Consider the following 26,774-nt stretch of genomic DNA (forward strand, 5'->3'; position numbering starts at 1 on the left):
AAACTTCAGGACCAGACTTCAAAGAGAAACTGCTGAGCTACAGTTCATCTTTAAGTTTGACACAATCAACTCTGGATTAAACAAAGACTGTGAATGGCTTGCTAACTACAAAAGCAGCTTCTATTCTCTTGGAATTCACACCTCCAGATCAGCTGCTAGAAGTGGGCCTCATCCTCCTTGATTGGATCCACCTGGTCATCTCCAGCCTGATCCTGGCCTGCATATTTATTCCTGCTTCTGGAAATTTCCACTACATGCATCTGACGAAGTGGGTCTTTGCCCACGAAAGCTTATGCTCCTACACTTCAGTTAGTCTATAAGGTGCCACAGGACTCCTCGTCGATATCTCAGACAGAGATCACATGAATTGCCAAACTTAGAGGTGCCAGGGCTCAGCCAGGGCTCAGCCCAAGCAAGCTCTGGCACAAATTAAGCACTGCTCTCCCCCCCACACCTCCCCACACACACATTGCCCCAAGCATGAATCTGTAGATCCTGTCTTAATTCATCCCAGTCATAGCAGCTTTAGAATGACATGCATGTTTATTCAAAGGCATTAGTTTCAGACAGCTTGCAGTTTATTTATAATTTGCTCAACAAGAGGAGCTTACTCAGTACCTTCTCTGGAGACAGTTAGGGTAAGACAAACTGGATGCAACATATTAATATCTAACATCTTGAACAAAAGCTCATGGATGTCAAGAACTACGAACAAGCTTGAGTAAGGGAAGCAGATACTCCTCTGTCATTACAGAAAAACAGCAAAAAATGCTTGCATAAAAAATCCTAAAATGCAACAAACTATCAATTTGATTAATCATTTTACATCATTTAAAAGTTGTCCACTATAAGTATTATGGGTATCATTTGCATTAGGATCTTTTAAAAGTTTTTAATTTCAAAGTCACATAATTCTACTTACAGCCAGATTTAACTTTTGTGTGAACCAGAAGTTGTTCTTTATCTGGGTATTTAATTAAGCATTTCACATGTGCACTTTCATCAGTGAAATTATGGATGGTTACACCACAAACAGTTTCATTGATAATGTTGTAGTTTTCTTGTGCAATCAAATTCTGATTCAACTTCCAGATGATGTGACTTGCATTTCTGTAAGGCATGTCGTAGTATCCCATAAAGCAAAGAAGATTTAAGGTTGAGCCTCTTTCAATTTCAGGAAACTGAGGAGAAATGTAAGCATTCCTCACAGAATTTCTATCTAAAAAAAGAGTCAGACAAATCAAACATTTTTTTAAAATATTTATATCATTTAAAGGCTATGTCTACACTGCAATTAAACATCAGTGGCTGGCCCACGTCAATTGACTCAGGCTCACAGAGTTCCTGTTAAGGAGCTGTTTAGCAGCAGTAGAGATGTTTGAGCTCTCTAGGACCCTGTGAGGGGGAAGGTCCCAAAACTCAGGCTCCAGGTAGGCCTAAACATCTATATGGCAATTATATAGTACTGTACTTCAATAGTTTTATTTTTCCATATATCTAACTGATATAGTAGCCACTAGAACATTAGATGATCCTGACTGGGAGAACAAGCAATTTATATGATTACCTCTATTAAAATGCATACCTTACTAAACTAAAGCTTGAGAACGCCTACTGTCAAATTTACAGTGTCTGGATGATCGTGGTGCTAAAGGAGCACTCACTGAGAGATTCATTGAGAAGATAAATTCAATTGTTGCATAAGTATTCACTGCAGATGGTATGATGGAAACTCCCTTCCCTTAAGACATTTTTAAGAGACAAATCTAAGGAACTGTCAATGACAGAATGCACCCCTGAATCCACACCCAACATCATCTTATAAATTATCCTCATATAAAGTATGTGTTGCAAGGTACCATTTCAAAACCCATAATTTGTTGATCACTATTATCCCGGTAAAATGTGTGTAGTAACATTGTATGTAAAGTAATGCACGCTGGAAATAGCAACCGCAACTATACATATCATATGATGGGGGCTAATTTGGCTATGATAAATCAGGAAAGAGATCTTGGAGTTATCGTGGATAGTTCTCTGACAACATCCACACAGTGTTCTGCGTCAGTCAAAAAGGCAAATAGAATGTTAGGAATTATTAAGAAAGGGATAGAAAATAAGACACAGAATATCTTACTGCCCCTGTACAAAACTATGGTACGCCCACATCTTGAGTCCTGTGTACAGATGTGGTCTCCTCACCTCAAAAAAGATATTTTGGCCTTGAAAAGGGTCCAGAAAAGGGCAACTAAAATGATCAGAGGTTTGGAACAGGTCCCATATGAGGAGAGGCTAAAGCGACTGGGACTTTTCAGTTTGGAAAAGAGGAGACTGAGGGGGGATATGATTGAGGAAAATAAAATCATGAGTGGTGTGGAGACAGTGAATAAAGAAAAGTTATTCATTAGTTCCCATAATATAAGGACTAGTGGACACCAAATGAAATTAATGGGTAGCAGGTTTAAAACTAACATGTGAAAGTTCTTCTTCACACAGCGCATAGTCAACCTGTGGAACTCCTTGCCAGAGGAGGCTGTGAAGGCTAGAACTATAATGGAGTTTAAAGAGAAGCTAGATAAATTCATGGAGGTTAGGTCCATAAAAGGCTATTAGCCAGGGGGTAGGAATGGTGTCCCTGGCCTCTGTTTGTCAGAGGCTGGAGACAGATGGCACGAGACAAATCACTTGATCATTGTCTTCGGTCCACCTCTTCCAGGGCACTTGGTGCTGGCCACTGTCGGCAGACAGGCTACTGGACTAGATGGCCCTTTGGTCTGACCCAGTATAGCCACTCTTATGTTCTTAAGTTATAAAATTCCTCTGTATGGTGTTATTAACACATGTTGCAAATACCACAGCCCTGCCCAAATGGAAGTTGGCAAAAAGATCTGCCTTAACCAAAGCAATGAATGCTCTACATAATTGGCATTTAAGCAATAAAGTCATCAAGCAAGAGGTAGAGACAAAGAAAGTTCAAACAGGTGAAAAACAGCAGGGAATATCCATCCACATGTGTGTCAGCTGGAAATGTTTTTCAAGAGGGGGACATGAAACTATATATATATATATATATATATATATATATATATATATATATATATATATATATATATATATATAAAAAAGAGTGATAAACACAGAAACCCATTCCTTTCTCCCCTCCTACCTATCAATTGCACCTGATGAGACAAAGGAAGCAAGTATTATATTCTGGAGGAAAGGTACAGAACAAAACCGTTTGTTATCATTGTATTAAAGCAAGCTGAACTATGCCTCCTACCCAAGAGGTTGCCATGTGTTTCATCTCCCAGTATAGGAGGCGTTGATGTCATATTGTGTTGTTAAGGCTGTCTGACATACTTCCTATATAATAACCTGTTTCAACTGCTTATAATATTGCCAAACTAAGTGGTTGAGTTGAAATTTTCCATATTAAAAAAATAGTACATAATTATAAAAGGGGGGCAAGTTAAGATGCACAGGCAATCTTAATTTCAGCAATTCCTAATTTGAGTGTTTGACTTTGCAACCTCAATACTGTTCTTTGAACATAGCTTCTATTATAAATAAACACATTACACCCAAAAACTCTACCTCATTAGAATGGCCTGTTCTGAAAATAAGAAGCAGATAGGGTAGTAGTCTGGTACTTTAGTGCTATTTATCCAGATCAATCAGTTAAATAGTCAAACTTTGTTCTGAACGTGTGTCATTTCCCTCTATACTACACACCATTCACCCAGCCCTCCTCTCACCTATCCCATTTGTTAGGAAAGTTGCAAAAAGAAAATTCCCTTTGCTTTTCAGTGGTGTTTGTGCCCTTATAGTAAAGGACTTCACTAGTGTGACTAAAAAATGGAGAGCGTTTCCAAAATTGCTGGCCTTTGTAAGTGATCTTTGATTCCTTTTTTACTTCAAAGGAAATTCATCTCTTCCATGCTTTCTACTCTTTTTCTCTATTGCCATATGTTAACTGTATACATTTAGGTAGGCTAAAAATGGTCTGTTTACTCGTTTTGTTACACGTGTCCAAATAAAAAATTTTAAATACTGCTTGCATAGTGTTCAGCTGTATTCTTCTCATGGAGTGTTCTGGCTTCTGAAGACATTTGTATATAGTTCTTGCATACAACTCTAAGAAAAAAAGAGCTAACAATCCTTTTACATGTGACCTTTGTTGCCTGTCTTGTGATAATTTAAGTTTTATTTTAAACATTTTAAATGCACAAAAAATTGCACATGAACTGCCAATATAACCACTAAAGACTTCATATTTTGCCAAATTAGTACTGATATTTCCTGTTCTAAGGCTAAATAAAAATTGGAAGCTCAAATACTATTTTTCACTGATGAGAAATAAAGACTATTTAAATTACAAACAATATACATATATGAAGGTTTACTACATTTGTCCCTGAATAGGAAATGTGGCTATATACATCTTGCCCATACGTATTAAATACTACTAATGATTAATTGTTTAGTTTAGAATTCTCCTAAAATACTGCATCCTAACAATAAGATGCTTTGCCATGGCTTTCTAATACAGCCCCGCCTCCTCTCTAAGCAACAGGGAAAGAACGAATGTGATTTCTTCTGAGTGTTTGTAATAAGATTAAGCAAATACAGGTATTATATTCATTAATCAGCGTTCTAACTGTAAATACATGTGATTACATCATTTGTTGCTCTAAAAGTTATACACTATTTCCAACTAACTGGGATACTGATGAATATACTTAGTTATTTATTAAAGATCTAATGCAAATTCTACTTTTTCCATTCAGTTATTTTTTAAACAATTGCTATCATTTTTCCTTTTCTTTAGAAATGTTTCTTAAAGTAAGACACAAGTTAGCAAGACAGAGCAGTTTCATCCTACCTGCTATAAAGGTTCTGCAAAGTACAGTTAATATCCAAAGCAAACAGTAGAACATTTTCTTTACAATAACTGGGAACACTGTAAAAAAATATAAATAAAAGTTATTTATTTCAATAGACAGGGCACCTCCTCCACCTCTCTCAGTGCTATATATCAATACAATAATCTATACATAAAATATATACAAACGTAAACAAATAAGTCTTTTTTTCAGTTAACTATATTTTCCAACAGAAGTCAAACTGGTATTATTTTGCCTTTTGGAAATCCCTAATTTTATGCTTAGTAATTTGGAAAGTTCCTCACGTTATCTTACCAACAAACTTGGACTGTGTTCAGAGAATTATACAACAACAGGAAGGATGTGGTACATGTATCGCAATATATACATTAATAAGTGTTATGCAATCTGTTACTCCATTGGGGCTCACAGGTCAACACTGCAGTGCAGCTAATGTATAGTAATAATAAGCCTATGATAGGCACTTTTTAGGAAGATACAACTCAAAATAAAATCTCTTGAAAGGATTTTATTTTCTTTCTGTAGAGGAGTTAGCTCCATGCATTAAGACTTTAATTCAGCAAAGCACTTTACTATTTGCTAAACATTAAGCATAACCCCCACAAACCATTCATCTGTATAAGTGCTTTGCTGAAACGCAACCCAGATACTCAGATGAATTACTGATAGGCAGTAAAAGTTCAAGTGTAACATGATTTTTTTAAAAGCTTCAGAGGGGTAGCCAAGTTAGTCTGTAACAGGAAAAACTTAAACAACAAATTATCTTCTAGGACTTTAAAGACTAATTTATTTCTGTGTTATTTATGCATATACAAGTTTTCCTGGATTTTAAGGAGCATGTGTTATTTTTACTCCCATGTCTGTGGGTACAGATCACTGTGAAAGTAGAAAGAATTATATTGTAAGAGAAAGATGAATTGCACTATAATAATTGAATAAGTTTAAGGAATACTGTTTGCCTCTGAACAGAAGAGAGAAGATTATGTTTGTAGGTATGCAGATCGGAATGAAGCCAGGAGTGCCTGGGATAACAGGAAAAGGAACATTAGGTGTTAGGCAGAAAGTAATTGAGGTAACCAGGGAGATACAGACAGGAGATTGCTGTGTGCTTGATATGGAAATGAAGATACTCGACTAGTCTCATACTCTCATGTGAGTTTTGCCTCCTTTTTAGATCATGTTAATTTTGCTTTCTTTTGTCTGTATAAATCAAGGAGTTTGAGCTTTGTACGGCACTCACATTTTCTGGGTGTATTAGCACCGCGGCTTTGCTAATAAACAGAGTGATCTGACAAATCTGAGTCCTGTGTCTGACTTTGACAGGACCAATTCAATTTAGATGCATATCTGCAGAATTTGTTGACATCAGTTTTGACCTCTTTTCACTCCCATTTGCTCTGCAAAGACAGCTGAATTCTATTTCATTCTTGATGCAGAAGGCATTTAATATGTTTCAAACAAACAGTCTTATCTGTGAAAGGCCATTTAACACAGTGATGCTCCAGCTAAGACACAAGAGATGCAAGAACACTTTCATATGTCTCCTACAGCTCTCTGCAGTATATGATGATACAACATTGTGTGATTTAATTATTAAACAAAGAATCTAAACCAATCAAGATGCTTTTACTATGTTATTAGGCAACTGCAGCTGATAAAATAATATTTGCTGTGAGATTAATATATATAAAAATAGTTCATGAAACAATGAATTCACACTAGAGCGGTTTTTTAGGTAATGCTCATGGTTCATTTGGCTCCTGAACTAATGAGGTCTGAGTATCACTGATTTAACATAATGTTGTTGCATATATCAGTGAGAGTATAATTTGGCCAGCAGAACATTGATAATGACAATCCACTCAACTCTCAGATCACAGGCTGAGTTTACAGGACTAGCATCTAGAGACAAACACTTCTTCTTGAGGCCATCCACAAATCTGGAAGCTGGATTGCTTCTCCTCCTTCACATAAATCAAGGCATCTCCACACCCACACAGCACCTACCACTCAGATCTGCACTCAGAAGCTCTTCCTAATCAATGGCCATTCTGTCTTCAACAGGGAATAGGAAAATTATCCATTTTTATCTGAAATTTCAAGAAATTTAAAAAATAACCAATTAACTGCTAATTAATAATCCTGTACCTTTTCCCAATTAAGAGTCAGGGTGGGCTGGTTTGTGGACCTCATTAATCCAAGAAAGGAAATTTTCAGATAAGGCATGGACAGACTATTCATATTAGTAATGAGGGCCATAGATCCCTGGCATACTGGAGTTTCATAGCAGTGTCCATTTAGGAGAGGAACTATATACAGTTATGTATTGAAGTGAAAGGGGATGACCCTTTTGTTATAGTTACTGAGATACTACAGTGAGGAGCTACTAAAGGCAGCATCAGATGATGACTAAACATCCAGCTTGTAGAATCTGAAGGAGTTATGAACAGAGGATTGCATTCCAAATTTCCTCATATGAAGATTATGAATATTTTGCCCATAAAGCTGCCATAGGTGTGAGGGAAATTAGCTTACATACTGGAAAACAGAGTTACTCACATGCTAGATGATCCAGACAGGGAGGATTGTGAAGCCTCCTTTCCCTCTGCCAACAATAAAAGCGCAAACAAGCATTTGTCTTTCTGACTTAAGCTGTACCATGACAATTCTGGTGGATACGCGCATAATACAACACTGTACAAAGGGGAACATGTTCCAATTCATATTTTGCAGTTGCTTAAAATTCTTGGTTTGTTTCTGTAATAGCAATTGAAGATAAATGGATAACGTTTTTGATGCAGGATGTCTTTTTTAAAGACATGACACGCCCTTCAACTAAAGAGTTAAAGCTCAAAATAATATACTTCAAAACTCCCAGAGGTCACTTAGCAAAAACAGAAAGTTTAGACATGACATTCCTGATATTTCTAAGGTACAAATCAAGTAAAAAAAAAAAGCGAAGGACCTCTCAGGTTTTCATTTTGCATTTTTATAGACCTTTTTGTGACAAATTTACAGTTTCTTTTTGTACATGTGCTGTTATCCTATTCAAATTCCCACTTTAGTAAATACATATGCTCTATCTAAATCTCACTGAAATTTCAGCTAAATATACCACTCTTCACTTCATGTCACAAACTGCTGTATGATAGTGGCGTTATTAAACAGTTGTGTTCTACATCAAAGGCTGTCTTTCAATAGTAAGTGAAATGGTTCCTGTACCATATGTTCAAGTACTATGAAAACAACTTTTGATTCCTTCAATTAGTACTAAACCAGTAGGTTTACAGTTATTAGAAATGCCTATCTAGTTAAATGTAAAATGTTTTCCAAAAGTTCATGCCAATTATTGTGGCACCAATCATGCAAACAGTTATGTATAAAAGCAGATGACTCCTCTGTGTGATGTTAGTTATGTGTGTAATTGTTTGCTTGAAAGAACTTTATAAGCAGCCAGTATTCAACAATTAAAATAAGTGGAACTTTTTAAGAATTTGCAAGATCAAAACCAAGAAATCAGTAACAGCACATATATAAATGCTCCTGCCCCACTCCAATCCCAGCTGGGCTGCCCCGTTTCTGAAGCCCTTGTCCTGCTTCTGGGTAGCAGGTGGCTCCAGCACCACTGCCGCCTGACCACGGACCCTGCTACTGCGGCCCTGGTTCTGATGGTGGGCTGCTGCGGCCCCAGCCAGGCTTTCCCTGCCAGGTTGCCATGACCACAGGCCCATGTTGTCCAAGTGACCCACAGCCTCAGTCCCCATCTTGGCTGTCAGGTGGCACACAGCCCCGGGGGGCTGTAATGGCCCTGGCCAGGCTTCCTCTGCTGGACTGCAGCAGTCCCGCTGCTGATTAGGCTAGTGTGGCCTCGGTTGGGCTGCAGAGGCTCCAGCCCCACAACCATCAGCCTTCTGTGCTCCCAGCTGCTGGCCCTCCTTCTGGACTACGGATGTTGCCGGACCAGAGGGTCCCAGTTAAGGTAGGTGCAACCTGTAGATAAAATCTCTAAAGATTTCATTCTGACAGAGCATGCTTCATCCTCTCATGACTCTTAATGCTGACTTAGTCAGACTTTCCCTGTATTAGCTGCTACCAGCTTCCCTGGGATCAAAGTGGGGTCTCACACTGGAACCAAGACAAGAACTTAAGAGCCTGAGAACTATGGGTCACCAAATGATATTAATAGGTAGCAGGTTTAAAACAAAGGGAAGTTTTTCTTCATGCAGGGCAGAGTTAACCTGTGGAACTCCTTGCCAGAGGATGTTGTGAAGACCAGGACTTTAATAGGATTTTAAAAAGAACTAGATAAGTATTGATGGACCTAACCTCCATGAATTTATTAGCCAAACTGGGTAGGAATGGTTGTTAGAGTATGGGGGAGTCACTGGGCCCTGCACCCCCACTCGCAGTCAGATTGACTCTCAAGCCAGCAAATAGAACAAAAGGTTTATTGGTTCACAGGGACACAGAGTAGCACAGACTTGTTGTTACAGGAACCAGGAGCATTCAGTACAATCCATCTTGGGGCAGAGGTTCCCAGAGCAAGGGCTCTGGGACACTGCCCAGTCCCCTAAGCCAGCTAGACTCCTTTCTCCCTAAGCCAGGCAAAAAACTAACTCATACACACACAAACTAGCTCCAGCCCTCTAGGCAGTCCCACCTACTCCTTTGTTCAGATTGGGAGGGGGGGCAGGTATCACCTGATTGCTCCCTCCACCCAGGCTCAGGTTACAAGAGCAGCTGAGCTATTATTGTGTAACTGCTAAGATGGGGCCACACATCAGAGAGCCACACACAACATTCCCATCTCCCAACTCTCCCATTCCCATCTCCCAGTGCAGTGCCCAGGGAAACTGAGGCGCACACACACAGAGTTACAACAGAACAACACAGGACAGTAGGAATCATATACATCATAACAAAGCAAACAGTGAATATAGTCCCCACTACATCACAATGGTGTCCCTAGACTTTGTTTGGCAGGGGCTGGAAATGGATGACATGAGAGGGATCACTTGATGATTCCCTGTTCCGTTCACTCCCCCTGGGGCATCTGGTATTGGCCACTGTCAGAAAAGAGGATACTGGGCTAGATAGACCTTTGGTTTGACCCAGCATGGCCGTTCTTATGTCTCTCCTCTGTTCTCAGTGACCCTCCTCAGTGAACTCAGCCATCACGCAGAAGGAAATGGTCTAAGTTAATTGCAAAGGGGACAGCAGCCAGCCAGATAAGAAGAGGAAAATGTGTAGACTGTGACAAGGATAGTGGAAGAACTGGAACTGGAAATGGCAAGGAGAGAGAGACTGGTTTGATGAGGAGCCCAATAAGAGAGACTAGGACTGGGAGCCAGTAGAGGAAAGGGGAGACACAGATCGGATGGGAAGTTGGGAAGGTGGAACCGGGACTGATTAGGACATAGGACTGAGGCAGAGGAAAGACAGATCAGATAAGGAAAAGTTGTGGGGGTAGAACTAGGATTGACTGAACAAGAAAACTAGAAAAGTCTGAAGAGTGGAGACTGAAACTGGATAGATAAGGAGAATGGGAACAATATGTTATGCCAGGAACAGCAAAGAGATAGGACTGGGACAGGCCACCAAGGACAGGATAGCTGGGTTCATGCTTGGGGAAAACAGGCAGAAAGGTCTGTGTCCGTTAGAACACACACTGCTGCTAAGCCTTAAAGGAACTCAAGTTTCCTGAGACTTACCATTCCTCTGCTGTGAGCATGCTTAAAACTCACTGGCAACATTGGTATGTCTCATCCTCCTCTAATGCTAGTGGATGTCAATCTACTAATGTTATTTGTTACTCCATTAGCTCAAATGGCAGAGTCTGTGCAGCCAGCGTAACAGTTACAACTCTGCTGATTACACATGTTCCAACTTTGCTGATTACACATGTAGATCTTAATATGATGCCGCTAGATGGAATTTGTTTTTTCAATATGTTTTTCTTTAAAACTATGCACTAAAACATTACATTTAAAGGTTGTTATTAAGACTGCAAAGTGCAGCACTCAAAAGTCAGGAAATGCTTGCTTGTGCGTATCTATTGCAATTACAGCTGGCTGGAAATTTTTGGACCAAATGTTTTTGCTCAAAGTGCTGATTAACAAACAGAATTTGTTTACAAGAAAGAAGCCATTTGGGGGGAAATGGGAAAAAGTTTTGAAGTTGTTGAAACGTCCCAGTGTGACATTTTTCTAAAATTTGCTGTTGACATTTTCAAAAGTTAAAATACTGAACTGATGAAAAAAGTGTTGAAGTACTAACTCAGCTTTTGAAAAAGAGAAGCTTCTTTTGCAGGTGCAGAGAGATTGGTTTCTTCGTTTCATTTTATTCAACTAGTTTAGTTCAATGACTTCACTCAAGATCAAGAAAGTATTTGGGTGCTGAACAAGTTCGAAAGCTTGTTTACCTCTTGTAGTCTATGAATAAGAAGGAGGTATGACAGGACGACAGCTACAATTTTTGAAATCTTTGAAGGACATGATGACCAGAAACAATCAGTTCAATTCATTAGATACATATACTACTTCTTTCAGTTAATAAAATAGTTAAATTTAAATGCAAAACACGGTTGACAAATTTGCTTTTCCTATTTATACAGCACATTTTAGATGTTTATTAAATTAAATTATTTTAAAAAGCTCTGTTGTGCATTTGAATTTCCATCCAAATGTAGAATAGTGATAGAAATGTATCCATGTTAGTCTGGTGTAGCTGAAACAAAATATAGGACTATGTAGCACTTTAAAGACTAACAAGATGGTTTATTAGATGAGGAGCTTTCGTGGGCCAGACCCACTTCCTCAGATCAAAAAATGATCTGAGGAAGTGGGTCTGGCTCACGAAAGCTCCTCATCTAATAAACCATCTTGTTAGTCTTTAAAGTGCTACATAGTCCTGTATTTTGTTTCATCCAAATGTAGTTTGACAAAACATCAAATAAAATATTGAATCCCAGAGTGCATAAGAGATGTCACTCACCATTTTCTGACATCATAAACAATAAGAATATGAATTATGTTAAACTATACAAGTGCTTAAATTAATTTATATAGAATAAATATAATGTTCCCTGGTTACCAAAAAGTACAACCAAATTTAGCTTAAAGGCTATATTTAGTCACAAATTAACATATTTCAATAGCGATACCAACTAGTGAGACTCAAACACTCTTCAGGAAGATAATTAAAAAGTACAAAACAAGATTAAAACTATTTAAATCAAGATTCCTTGCTCCTTGATTTAAATCAGTTCACTCTGCTGGACACTGATGCTGCTGCTCCCACAGAAGAAAAAAAAATTCCAGTGCTACTACACTGAATCCCAGATATTTAGATATGGAAAGGATATCAAGAAGTTATCAAGATCAGCCCACTGTATGGAGGCAGAACCAAGTACAGGCAGTCCCCGGGTTACGTACAAGATAGGGACTGTAGGTTTGTTCTTAAGTTGAATCTGTATGTAAGTCGGAACGGGCATCCAGATTCAGCCGCTGCTGAAACTGATCAGTTTCAACAGCGGCTGAATCTGGACACCAGTTCTGACTTACATACAGATTCAATTTAAGAACCCCAGGCGTCCCCAAGTCAGCTGCTGCTGAAGCTGATCAGCAGCTGATTCCAGGAAGCCCGGGGCAGAGCAACTCTGCCTCGGGCTTCCTGTAGTCAGCCGCTGGTCAGTTTCAGCAGCGGCTAACTTGGAGACGCCTGGGGTAGAGCAGCTCGGGTGCTGCTGGGTTGGTCCAGTAGTGCGGCCGCTCCTCAGCGCTACTGGACCAACCCAGCAGCACCCCAGCTGCTCTGCCCCAGGCGTCCTGATTCAGCCACTGCTGAAACTGATCACCAGCGGCTGAATCAGGACTCCTGGGGCAGAGCAGCTGGGGTGCTGCCGGGTTGGTCCAGGAGCGCCAAAGAGCGGGGCTGTGGGACCAACCGGCAGTGCCCCACCTGCTCTACCACAGGCCCCGGGCTTTGCTCCACGTCTCCCTGGTCTGCTGGGGGGGGGGGGCACTAGCTGCGTCCCCCCCCAGCAGACCAGGGAGATGGGGAGCAAAGCGGCGGAGGACCCGGGCCGGACCCGCGGCGCTTCCAGATCAGCTGGAAGCGCCGCGGGTCTGGCCCCGGGTCCTCTGCCGCTTTGCTCCCCATCTCCCTGGTCTGCTGGCTCCCCCAGCAGACCAGGGAGACGGGGAGCAGCTTTTCTCGCCCCGGAGGAGGCGGGCGGCGGGACCACGCATCCCGCTGCTCCAGTCCTCTGGGGCGAGAAAATCCCCATTCGTAACTGCGGATCCGACATAAGTCGGATCCGCGTAACTCGGGGACTGCCTGTATATCTTAACTACCCAATAATTGTCCTGTTTCGTTCATTCCTTCTGATACCGATCACTGTCAGAAGACAGGCTATTAGCTTAGATCAGCAGTTCTCAAACTGCGTCTCAGAACCCCAAAGTCTGTCACAAGCAAGCCCATTTTAATGAGATTTCTAGGGTTAGCTCAGACTAGTTGGAGCCTTTGTCAAAGCCAAAGTCTGAGCCACACCATCTAGGATCAAAGTCAAAGCCCAAAGGCTTCAACTCTGGGTGGTGGAGCACAGGTTACAGGCCCCCTGCCTGGGGCTGAAACCTTAGGTTTTGGCTTTGGTCTTCCCATTTGGGACAGTGGGGCTTAGGCTTTGGTCCCCCATCTTGAGATCATGTAATAATTTTTGTTGTCAAAAAGGTCGCAGTGCAATGAAGTTTGAGAACCTCTGGGCTAGACAGACCATTGGTCTGACCCAGGATGGCTGCCTTATGCAGGCTGAACATTTTAGATCATCCCTGATAGCTGTTTATCTAACCTGTTCTTAAAAACCTGCAATGACAGGGACTCCACAGCCTTCCTTGGAAGCATATTTTTCTTTCACTATCTTTATATTAGGAAAAATGTTTTAATATCTAATCTAAGTTGCCCTTGCGACAGATTAACCCATTATTTCACATCCTATATTCAGTGAATATGGAGAACAGTCACTAGGCTAACACTAAGATTTATCAGGTTTTCCATGAGGCTTCTCTTCCGAAAAGTAAACAAGTCCTGTGTATTTTTAAGATTTTCCTGAAAGGTCAGGTTTTCAACATAATGTTTGTCATGCTGCCAAAGAGCATGGTGACACTCTTCATTGTTTCTTCTCCTTTGTCTACTAGAAGGGAAAATATTGCTGGAAAAGAAAGTCTCAGAGGTATGTCTTCACTGCAGTTAGACACATGTGGCTGTTCTGTGTCAGCCATCTTGGGCTAAGAGGCTGTTTAATCATGATGCAGGTGTTCAGGCTTAGGCTGGAGCCTGGCAAATGCACAGTTATCCTCTTCACACTAGGGATGTCAAAGTGTAGACAACTACATGATTAACCAATAAGCCGGGTCTTAACTGACGAGTCCAATTTTTAAACTGGCTCCCCTCATGGACCAGCTGCTGCCTGCCACCCTATGCTGATGCCTCTAACACAGAGGCAGCAGCATGGGATGACAGGGGGCTCCCCAGAGGTGGCGCTGGGAGCTTACCGGCTGCCAGTCCACCTCCAGTGACTATTGAATAGTAATGTGACCTCTAAATTGTAATGCAGTTACATGACCATTCAATTGCACACTAACATCCCTACTTCATAACCGTGAACCATTTTTGTGGGTAGTGGACCAGATGCAGATACACCTGCACAGGACTCAACTGGCCAGCAGCACTTGGCTTGCAGCATCCAGCTCGGGCAGCTTGGGGGGCTGTGGTGTGCTCAGGGCTGGCAGCTAGAGCCAATGGCTGGGCAGCAGATTGGAGTCAGGGCAATCCAGCACACACATACTGCGCTGCTTTCTGTCCAGCAGTTTGGACCCTTGAGGCAGCACCAGCAACCCTACCATTGCTGGCCCAGCAGCACTGACCATGTTATCAATTCTGGGCCCGGCCAGTGGGCTCCTAAGCAGCAGGGCCCACCCTCATCCTGAGCCAGACAGATTGGACTAGGCGTGGTCCCAGAACCACACCCTCACCACATTGCGATGCAATATACACTGCTTCTGTCATGGGCAGTCACTCGCAAAGCCCTGGGAGCAGCATGCAATGAGACATACACCTACACTGCCCCTTATCCCCTGTCCCCGCCTTCACGCTGCTTCTTCCCTGAAAGACACACACATACACTTGCTAGCCCTTATGAGAATTTGCTGCTGTGGATGCAGTTGGAGACAGGTAAAAGATGGCTAGCAGATCACAGGTTGATTCTGGTGGATAAGGATTGAATACAGATCCACATTTTTGTATCTGCGCAGGGCTCTCCTTTCAAGAGCTTAGGGTGCAGCCTGAGCACAAGACAGCTTTAATGAGCAAGCTGTAAGTTTTTAATTGTAGCATAGTCTTACTCAGGATGAATAGGCCCAATTTGTGGATTTTATGTCAGTGTTCAAGGGAGATGATGTAATTAAGTCACAGCATGCTTCTTTCATGCACAAAACTCACCTTGCACCCAGTAGCTGACTCGATTGAAATAGGAACCTAGTCATGAATTCTTTTAAGCAATCTGCCCCAGAAGACAACACTCACAAAGCCAGCTATAAAAGGAACGTTTAAGGACACTTTCATAGGTTCTATGTGTGGTGTTTGTGAAAGGCTAATATACAAACATCAACTAAGAACGCATTCCTTCCCAAAGCAAAGCACCATCAAATATGTTTTTCTGCCCTAGACACTGTACCTTTATAGAAATTCCCCACAACAACCAGAAACAAACAGCTCAGTAAAATCAAACAAAACTAAAATGCCCAAACCAACAAACAGCTGGACAAAATCCTGCACTACATAATACAATCCAAACTGTTGTAAATAAACTTTTTAGAAAAACAGCGCTCAAAAACAAACTAAGAACTAGTGACAGACAGAGCAGAATTTCAACTCTTACAGATACAGGCAAGTGAATAAACTAAATAGTTGCTTGAGCTACAACCCTCGTATATCTTTTCTGGTCAGACCTAAAGTTATAGTTAGGCTGCTTAGCTCTAAAGGAGCTGCTAGTCCAGCAATGGGCAACGTAGGCTAGTGAGAGAGCCTCATGAGTGGGCCTCCTTCATCACAGTGGGATAAAAGATGGTCATAAGCAAGATGGTATCCCAGGATAGGGTAGTTTCGCTAACCGCACTTGCATATCTAGAATTTTCAGGGTTTACCAATCGAACTGTAGCAGTGCCTTGATTGCACATGGCTCTCACAGGCAATGCTGTGTGCAATTAGCACACACTTCCCCTCATGCTCTTGCTTTAAATCCATGTCACTTGAGTAATACCAGAAGGAAAAAAGATTACACAGATGGAAACCAGCAGAATCTGTGCCTGGGCAATGATAAACAAAATGTCTCATAGGCCACACATAGAACCCTTATGGGCTGCATATGGCCCCATCACTGTACAGGTACTCCCCGGGTTACGTACAAGATAGGGACTGTAGGTTTGTTCTTAAGTTGAATCTGTATGTAAGTCGGAACTGGCGTCCAGATTCAGCTGCTGCTGAAACTGACTGCCAGTTCTGACTTACATACAGATTCAACTTAAGAACCCCAAGCTTCCCCAAGTCAGCTGCTGCTGAAACTGATCAGCGCTGATTCCAGGAAGCCTGGGGCAGAGCAACTCTGCCTCGGGCTTCCTGTAGTCAGCGCTGGTCAGTTTCAGCAGCGGCTGACTTGGGGACGCCTGGGGCAGAGCACCTGGGGTGCTGCTGGGTTGCTCCAGTAGCATCGCTCCTCGGCGCTACTGGACCAACCCAGCAGCACCCCAGCTGCTCTGCCCCAGGCGTCCTGATTCAGCCACTGCTGAAACTGACCAGCAGCGGCTGAATCAGGACACCTGGGGCAGAGCAGCTGGGGTGCTGCAGGGTTGGTCCAGTAGTGCCCAGAGCGGGTGCTGCAGGACCAATCCGCAGCGCCCCAGCTGCTCTGCTCCAGGGTCCAAAACAAAAGCCTGGTCTGCTGGGGGGGGCACACTATCCGCGCGCCCCCCCCCCCCAGCAGACCAGGGACACGGGAAGCAGAGCAGTAGCGGCAGCGGGGTGCCATGCCTCTGAGGCTTTGCTCTGGCAAAGTCTCAGAGGCACGGGATCCCCCCGCCCCCCGCGGCTGCGGCTTCAGTCCCGGTGCCTGTGGTCTGCTGGGGACCGTCCCCAGCAGACCACAGGCACCTGGACTCAAGCGGCAGCAGCAGGCGGGTTCCCGCGCTGTGCCCCTGGTCTGCTGGAGACAGTCTCCAGCAGACCAGGGGCACCGGAGCAGCTTACGAACGGGGCTTTCTCGCCCTGGAGCTCAGAGGTAGCAATCCGCTACCTCGACCTCCGGGGCGAGAGCCCCGTTCGTAAGTGCGGATCCGACATAAGTCGGATCCGCGTAAGTCGGGGACTGCCTGTACTAGACTGTTCTGAACTCATGCAGGCATCACTGACAACAGTGATGAGTTACTTTTCCACACGGGACATCCTAGAAGATATAACAGAAACACCACTGTTCATCATTTTTAAACTTCTTGTAGCTGTACAACACAGACTTCTCTTTATACAAGTGAGTTTTCCTTCCCCCTCTAAAGATTAAAGGAGGCTATAATGAAATAGGATGTTACTAAGCAAAGTACAAGTAACATTTTTTCCTGTTTGGATCCACAGAGAAATTGTTCCAAAAAAAAATGGAAAGGGTAAAGAAAAAGAGACTGAGTGCATGGCTTCCAGTGCTAATATCTGGGACCTGGAGGGAGTGGAGAATATTTAGGAAACACTCCCTAAGGGCAAAGATGCTGTGACTTGAGGGTGTTGCACTAGGAAACTAGCACTTTCCACCATATGTCATGGATGCTGTGCCTTGGGAAACAAACACAACAATCATTTACACACCATCTTTCATATAAATTACCTCCCAACGAGATTACAGAGTTAAATAACTGCAAAAGAGCAAGTGTTCTTAGGAAAGATTTTCAGGTGAGATTCCAAGAAGTGACAAAGTGGCAGGACTCGTTCTCCAGGAGAGCAGCTAGAACCACCCAGCATGCCCACAGCGTTACAGCGGCTGGGAGACTGGTATTAGACAAAACGAGAGGGGGAAAGAAGCAGAACAGCTGAAGCCTCTGGAGCAAGCCAACAAGCAGACCCACAAATGACACTCGGACCCCCCCGTGCATCCCTCCAACCCACCCACAGCTCACAAACCTGCCCAGCGCCCGAGCCGCTACCTGGCGCCGTCCGCCGGGCGGGGCTGCACGCGCTGCACCTGGGAACAAAGACAGGGAGCGGGAGACAGCGTTCCTCGCCCGCGCTGCCGCCCGGCCGCTCCTCAGCTCAGCCCCCGCAAGCCCGCCCAAACGGGGAGTGCTGAAGCGACAGCGCAGCCCCGTGGGCTGAGGCTGTGCCGCCCTCCGCCCCGCCGCATGGGACAGCGCTGGCGGGAACCCTGAAGCGTCGGCAGGGCTCAGGCCAATGCGCACAAATCAGCCGAAGAGCTGAGGGAAGGGTCCGCGCCGAGCGCGCGCTGGGTCCGCAAGGCACAGCTCTCCTCAGCGGGGGCACTGCTTATGTCCAGGCACCACCCCAGAGCCCGCCTCCTTCAAAGTAAGATGAGAAGAGTGGCAGAGCCACCCTCTCACGCGCACATAGACCATAATCTGAATTCCCAAGGCCGCAGGAGGCAGTGACCCGCCTGGCCTACAGGGATACGGGAGGAGACCATAGGAGGTAGGACCTCAACACTCAAACCATTACAATCTTTGTCTCTTTCACTACAACCACCTTTTTCTACCCTTAAGTTGCTTTACAGTAGAACCCCCCATTGTATGAAGTAAGGAGGAACTGAATTACATCAAGTTAATAAAACTGAACATTTTAAATTACAGTAGATGCAACACACATTGCAGCATGCTTTCTTGTGTCAAACTATTGCAAAGAAATTTCAAATGCACTGAAAGAAATTACAGGTTAAAAGTCTGTAGTCCAGACCTGTTCCAGCATGATTTTAATTAGCTGGATGTTCACTTACCATGGGTTTGTCCAAGTTTCTCAAGGTCCTATAGTTTAGTTACAGGCGTCAGTCATGTCTCCCAGTGGCCTGTGTTGCTCTTGCACACTAAAGTTAGCACTAAGGGTACATCTACACTGCACAGCTATTTCAAAATAAGCTATTCCAGAATAGTTATCTTATTTCAAAATAGCGTGTCTACACTGCAGGGAAGCCTCAGAATTAGTTTGAGGCAGGCTTCCCTAATGTGTATGTGCTATCTTGATTTAGAGGCCCAGGAGACACTGGGGAGGAATAGCCCTGCTATGGGGCTATTTCGAAATAGCAGCAGCAGAGTGTTCACACACACCCCATTTCAAAATCGCTATTTCAGAATACAGCCTGTCTCCCAGTTATGAACGAGTTATGGACCAAACACATGGCCGTAACTCGATCTGTTCATAACTTGGACCCCATTTAGTTACACGCGACCACACTGTTCATAAGTGCGGGTCGCGTTCGTAACTCGGGGACTGCCTTTACGACTGCTCCATGGGAGCTTTAGTCGTAAGTGCGAATGGTCTTCCATGAGCCCGAGAAGCACTGAGGGGGTGGTAGTGCTGCTGGACAATACTGACTTGCCAAAGTTCAGCAAATTCTTGTGCAAGGTTTTGCACAAGACAGCTCCCGAAGGTGCCAAACTAGAGAGGCTCAACCTGCACAATGTGAAGGGAGATGAAATTGTATTTGCTTAATATCACTGATTTTTGCCCCAATAGAGAAAAATGATTTACACTAGTTATCCACAGGACCTGTTAATAAAAGTGAGGGGCTGTGTCCAGACTGGCATGATTTTCCGGAAATGCTTTTAACGGAAAAGTTTTCCGTTAAAGCATTTTCGGAACAGAGCGTCTAGATTGGCTCCGACGCTTTTCTGCAAAAGCACTTTTTGCGGAAAAGCGTCCGTGCCAATCTAGACGCGCTTTTCCGCAAAAAAAGCCCTGATCGCCATTTTCACGATCGGGGCTTTTTTGTGGAAAACAAATCTGAGCTGTCTATACTTTTGCCCAAACAGGAGCAGCATAGTATTTCTGCAATCTTACATGAGATCGTCAGTGCTTTTGCGGAAATTCAAGCGGTCAGTGTAGACAGCTGGCAAGTTTTTCCGGAAAAGTGGCCAGTCTAGACATAGCCAGGTTGTATTGTAATTTTTAAAAGGGCTTATGCCCATAGTAAAGGAAAATGATCCATTCTTCAGGATCACAAAGCTATGGAAGGAAGATTTGACTGAAGAAGGGGTACAAACCTAGGAAAAATGTGTTTTGGATCCAAGCAGTTAGTGCACATTGTTTCCATTAGGAAAATAAATTTGAGTCTGGTATCCCTGGTGCAGTTCTGCTTCATTATTAGAATGGTTGAATACCGGTAGTTTAGTCATACTCTTGATGATTCATCATACTACCTTTGCAGCGCAGTACCAACACTGGTTGCCTGCTGTTGTAATTAGAAGTGCTGACCAGCACCTGGTGACTAAGGGGTGCACTTATGCCTCCTGTACCTAGTCAGATAATGGGTGGTCAGCCAATAACAATTCAGGTAGGAATTTCAAATTGGAAAAGAGGAGTTTTTCTCTGTTTCTTTGTTTGAGATTCAAAGCAGTTTCTTCCCAGACTCAGGGAGATGGGAGACACTTCTCTTTCCAAGGACAGACTTCTTACAATGTGTAAGTAGGGAAGAGTTTAGATAGTCCGTCAGGATTTGTTGTTTTCCTGGTTTGGGGATTTGGAAATAATGTCTGAGCTGTTAATTTTGTTTTCTCTCTTTTATAACTAAATTTTAGCCCAGGGAATTTCCATAAGTATCTAGATCAATTGGTGGCTCTTCCCATCTAGCCACTTTACTATGCTTGCAACTGTAGTTCGGTTCTAATAATAAATGATTGATTGTTTTTCTAATTAACCGGTACTGGTTGATTTTTGTGTCCTGGAAGGTCTGTCTGTGTGTATCTGCATGCCTGACTGAGGGATCAACTACCACAGACTGCAGCATGTTTTCTTTTCAAGCTCTTTTGGGGAAAAAAGCTTGGGTACTCCTGGGGTTGGTTTCAAGTGTCCACCCCAGTTTGTGGATTCAAAAGCACTTGATGGTAGCAACGGATCCCCTAAAATCTGGGTATTAGGATTTTGGGGGGAAGTGTTTGTACCAGAGCCTGTACAGGCAAGGTTTTGGAGTGGTTTTGCAGGCCCCCACTTCTACATTTGTCATGCCAGAATGGGGAACAGCCTTGACACCTGCTGAACCCTCAGTCTGAAAACCATCGCATCAGATTGTCAGGTTTTTGTCAAATCCAGGAATCTGAATCCAGAGTGTTTCAGATGGTTTGTGAACATTTCTCCCTTGATTTGTGTGTAATACCTGGGTTGATGTGTGTGTAACTAACCCCAGATCTGATGAAAAATCCCTTCACTAAGAACGACTAATATTGTCAAAGCCTCAATTATGCAAATGTCAATCCTTTTATTCCCTTTTGTGAAATAATCAATAGGAACCAGTAAACATTCACGGTCAACCTCAATCTCAGGAAGAAACCAAGCACTTAAATAGCAATGCACTGCAACAGTGCATCTACAACATAGGACTGACTGCACTTCAGCTCTACCTAAAGAGGAACCCTTCTTTTTTAATTCAAGAATCCTATTAATTCCCTGGATCAGTTGGTACATTCTGACTGCATCTCCCCAGTAAAAATTCTCTTATCTTGGCTAAAGTTCTTCCAATCCCAAAATGTTCAGCAGTATTGACATCATGGCCAGGGTTCCATGAAAACTGTGAGTGTGCAGCCACTCAGGAGATTCAAATGCCACCCAGCTGATTAGCACAGCACCCACAGCTAAATTTTGTTTCTACTGATGGTGCACAGTCTCACATACCTCTATTCTGTATTCTGCATATGGATGGAAAAAATTCATACATGGAGGGAAAGATTAGAGGAAACATTGATCAGGACAACCTCAGAGCCTCTCTTTTTCCTACCTAGTGTTTTTTAATTCCAACCTCTTATATACTATTACATGTTTAAACTCCAAGCTTCCCCACTGTGACCAGAAAGCTTTTATTTGAGGTGATGCTACCTTCCAACGTGGTTGCATTTGCTAAATGATTTTCCAGTCATACAGTATGTGACTATCAGATTCCTCCCTTTGGGAAGAAAGCCGCTTTGCAGTCCATCCCTACAAACTCCAAATCTACTGTTCCATTGGATGAACCAAGTACTCTGTCATTTCCATAAATTATGTGGAGAGGAAAGACAGACATTTCATTCTGAAGTGTACACATTCCCTGGAGCAAACAAATGTCTTGCTTTTTTATTACAGTAGTATCTACAATTAGCCTCTCATCAAAGCAGTCTGGACAAAGGATCAAGCACTCTTGTACTTGTAGTGAAGCCTGTGTGTGACAGTGAAATAGCACTACAATTCTGCCTGTCATCTAAAATCTAAAGAGCCATAGCAAGGGTACATTCTCTCTTCTAACCACAAACTTCCCTATAAGTAATGTTGACTGTTCTAGAGATTTAACCACTGAGAGGAATTCCGTTTAGATGGTGCAATAATTTCTATCTGGAGAACTTTGACTTTTGATATAATAAACCATTACCAATTCCTTTGTCAGTTACATTGTTCACTCCATCTCCTCCACTCTGTCCTGGAAATTATTTCTGCTAATTCCAGTTCTCCCTCCAGTGGCATCTTCTCTCCAATACTGTGTTGGACTGCAGCCTCATTCATTTGTGGAAATATAACCTCCTCTTTGTGACTTGGCCCTCCAGCTAGGTCACTTAGGTCCTCCCCTTCAAGGGAATTAAATCTTTCCAAATTTGCTGACTGCCTAGCAGATTTTATGCCCTGACCACTCCCCAGTGGTGAACAGAGGAATCCAGGCCTAACTTCCACAGTGGGTTCTAGTCCAGGGACCTCTGGGCTTTCTTCCCCAGCCCTTGCTGCTCCTTTCCTGAATTGCCTCCTACTACCAGTTCTCCTCCTCCCTTTTCCCATGAAGTGACTACATCCAATAAGCACTGCAGTCTTCAAACCAGGGGAAAGAAAGATCCAGCTTGCCAAGCCTTTTAATCTGGCCAGTATCATTGCAGCATGGAGCAGCTTCACTCTGACTGCTTCCTGTGGCTCTCTACACTGTGGGCAGGGGGGGGGGGGAGGAGGAAAGATGAGGGCTTTGCACACTGCACACACCCCGAGCAAAACCCTTCAGTTCCTATTGGACAGAAACCGGTTGATAGGAATGGATAAATTTTGTTGGGGGTAGGGGTAGTGCAGCACAATTTCTCAGCTCCCACTGGCCAGTTTCCAGCCAATGAGAGCTGACAGATTTTGCTAGGTGGCGGGGGCAGCATGCAAATCCTACCCCCACCACAGAGAGCCACATGGAACAGACAGCCTCTTTGAGCAGTCTGTGGCTGCTGGCAGGGAGCTGCTTAAGTGCTTCATGGTCAAAGCCTGCTTCTGGCACCCCAGCCCTTACCATACCCCAACTCTCTCCAACACCCTGCACACTTCCTCCAACATCTCTTTCCCAGGCTAGAATCCCATTCAGAATCCTGAACCCATTCTCCCTCCCAGACCCTGCACCCCAATCTGCTGTCTCAGATCACAACTCCCTCCTTCACCCAAACTCCCTCTCAGACACACCATCTCCTGCACCCCAAGCTCCCTTCTGTACCCAACCTCCATCCCAGGCACCACACCCAATCCATAAAAAAGAGCTGCTCTTGACCACTTACCAAAATCTTTAAGTGCCACCCCCCATCAAAAAATTACTGCCCATCCCTGCTCCAAACACTGCCCTCCCACCTCAACTACTGCTCTCTCCCAGCAGCTTCTGGCTGTAGCCCACTACCTAGGTTTATAGGACCTATCTTTGCTGCCCAAGATAATTCCCTCAATTAACTGCCTGCAGCCTAAAGCTCTTCCATTTGCAACCTAATTAGCTGATAGGGCCTTCCTGCGCTACTTTAGCTCCTGATCCTGAAAGGCTAGTGTGAGGAGAATACCCAGACAGTGTTTTCAAAACTGCTCCCAAACCATAAACACAAGCAGTTGTGTCAAATATGAAAGGGGATTTGAAGCACAAGTGAAATAAAAGAAGTCACAAAAATTTTAAACTTTGAAAATTCTAAATTGCACTGTGTTGAGCTAAGATTCCAATAAGCTACAAGCAGCAGCCTATTAAGCACTATACAGACACTCAGGGAACCCAGCCCTAGTGGATCTGCCATGGCCAGAAGAAGCACTTCTCCCTGAGCCCAAACCCAGGCCTGGCCTTGCCTTTGCAAGAGAGGTGCCTCTTCCTGTAAGCAGTAGCACCTACAGCACTTGGGCTGAAGGGAGTACTCGTTCTCCATCATAGCATCAGAGCAGCCTGCACCCCAAGCCTCACCCCACAACCTGCAATCGAGCCAGAGCCCGCAACCCCCTCACCCTAGAGCTCCCATCCTTAGCCCATGACAGCCTGCACTCCAAACCCCCCATCCCTTGCCTCAGAACCTGTACACCCAGACTGAGCCCTCATACCCCTAACATCTCAACCCTCTGACCCCTCCCCACAGTCCAAACCTCTGGCCCCACCCTGACCACATGGAATTTTGTTATGTCCACCAATATGGAAGTTGTATGTCACATATACCTCCACACTGCACATTACAACATTCATTATGCGCATGTGGGGAAAATTAAAGGAAACACTGCTGTAGACCACATAAATGGTTTTCCTGTCTCAGACATCTTATGCAATGTTTTTGCAATACTGGCAAACCCACAAATAAGCTTTCTTGTAATGCGATCAAACTCTGCATATCTGAGTGGGGAAGTGATCGTTTCTGTGCAATTTCATCTTGGCTATCCAGACCTCTAAGTATCCCCCGTCACTGACTGTGTGCCCACAGTAAATATTTTTTAAATAACTTTTTGAATTCAGTATCTGATTGTCAATCTTAAACTTACCAAAGACCATTTCACATGCATCTTTGCCCACGAAAGCTTATACTCCAATACATCTCTCAGTCTATAAGGTGCCATAGGACTCCTTGTCACTTTTGCAGATCCAGACTAACATGGCTACCCCTCTGATACAAAGACCATTTGTAAGCACATCAGTTTTAGCACGTACCAAGATATCATCTAGGCATAGCAATATGGCTAACAGGAGAGTGTCTTGTAATACCCTCTTTATTAGCCTTTTAAATGTGTCTAGTGCAATTAAAAAGCCAAAAGCCAGCACATGTAATTCCTATAGCTCTTGTGCAGCAGTGAAACAGTTATTTCCCTGATCTTTGACTCCATTTCCACTTGCCTACATTCACTTTTAAAATCCAGCGTGGTCTGCACCCATCACAGCTTCCAAGGTATCATCTGTTTGTGGCACTGGATAAGAACCCTTTAAAGTGATTTCATTTAATTTTCTCTATTTTGGACTCTGATGCTGCCACCATTTTTCTTAAACAGAACTACAAGAGGCCCCCGACTTGCGACCGCCCAAGTTCCACCCACCCACACAACCATTTTTGTAAGTGCAGAAGGGGCTGAAAACCCCCAACTTATGTCCTCAGTGAGCATTTACAATGGCGCAAGGTGCCTATCGTAAATGAGGGTTCGAGTTACAATGCCCCTGACTTGCGACGCTTCCCCAGGAAGCGATCGTGTCTTAAGTCGGGGGCCTCCTGTATAGGCAAAGCCCAATGACTAGTGGAAGGCTCCATCATGTCTTGGTAATACATTTCCTCCATGGCTTGCAATGTCTCTTCCATCTTCATTACTAGTAAACAGTAAGATGGCTGTTTAATTAGACAGTTTTCTCCAGTGTAAATCTTGTACTGGAACATTCCATATAAGCCGTATCACTGTTGGATTGGGAGAACAACTGATCCCCAGCCAGGACATCTTAGACCATTCTACTGTTTCTAGTTTAAATGAACAGCACTGCATTGGAACAAGTCCACTAGAAATCTGGAAGTTCACTTGCACCCTTCCCCATTCTAGTTTTACTCTATACTAGCATTTACTAAATTCATTGGTTCACATTTTGCAATCATGGTTCTCCTTTTTTACTATTTACAGTTGGTCAAAAATCATTCAGCAAAATGGCCAGGCATCTGTCCTGGATTTGAAGACAGAATTGTAGCAGCTAAGAGTCACCTGAGCTCTAGGTCTCAAAACGGATTACAAATACTTACCATTTTACTTTTGCTGGAAAGCAACCACAATATATAGCAGTTTTCCACCTTCTAAAAGCAGTACAATTTGTTCACTGCAATCTATTGCCAACAAATCATCTGCTTCACGTGAACCATGTTTTTTTAGAGACACCACTCCTGTTATTTATTATTTATTAGCCATAATAAAATTCAAAAACTGATTAGTTAATGCACTGTCTTGACTATCCAAATCATATCAGATGAAAAGCTGTATGTACAAGGTTCTTAGCAATCAGACTCCATCTGCCTCTCTAGAAGCTGCATACTCTCCTGGTGCACTGCTGCAAGGCAAGCATGTTCTATGGCAAGTTCAACAGTCTCTCAAAGTGCTTTTGACCCCCTTTTGCTGAACATGATGTGCAAGTCTGAATCCAATTGTCTATAAATCTGTCCATTGCAAAGTAATCTTCAAAGTTGTTGGAATCTGAATATTCCAGGAATAAGTCTCCTCACTCAAGTCCTCTGCCAGTTCAGGTGAAGTATCTTTCTCGCCCCTCCTATCTCTCAGTTGAACTCTTAAATTGCTGGTTGGCACAAAACTGCATATCAAGAATTTCTACCAGATCTAGATAACAAGAACATCAATTTTACTTTGCAGCTGCCCAAG

The 26,774-nt window shown here is 43.3% G+C and overlaps 1 protein-coding gene across 7 annotated transcripts in view; it reads right to left on the reverse strand.

Annotated features, from left to right (window-relative positions):
- Window positions 1-18,490, reverse strand: part of IL31RA (interleukin 31 receptor A) — an 86,358-nt gene extending 67,868 nt beyond the window's left edge. Inside the window, exons 1-5 of one of the 7 annotated variants that reach the window (XM_075932441.1) lie at window positions 18,143-18,489; window positions 7,464-7,509; window positions 6,912-6,994; window positions 4,883-4,960; window positions 923-1,219 (exon numbers count right to left, since the gene is read on the reverse strand). In XM_075932441.1, the coding sequence (XP_075788556.1) occupies window positions 923-1,219; window positions 4,883-4,937 (352 nt within the window). In that variant the 5' untranslated portion in view covers window positions 4,938-4,960; window positions 6,912-6,994; window positions 7,464-7,509; window positions 18,143-18,489. Of the gene's footprint in view, window positions 1-922; window positions 1,220-4,882; window positions 4,961-6,911; window positions 6,995-7,463; window positions 7,510-18,119 lie in introns of all 7 variants that reach the window. The other 6 variants (XM_075932440.1, XM_075932445.1, XM_075932444.1 and 3 more) reach the window with 6 other exon arrangements.
- Between the last annotated feature and the right edge of the window lie 8,284 nt (window positions 18,491-26,774).

This window comes from Pelodiscus sinensis, chromosome 6 (assembly GCF_049634645.1).
Source record: "Pelodiscus sinensis isolate JC-2024 chromosome 6, ASM4963464v1, whole genome shotgun sequence".
Taxonomy (NCBI): domain Eukaryota; kingdom Metazoa; phylum Chordata; order Testudines; family Trionychidae; genus Pelodiscus; species Pelodiscus sinensis.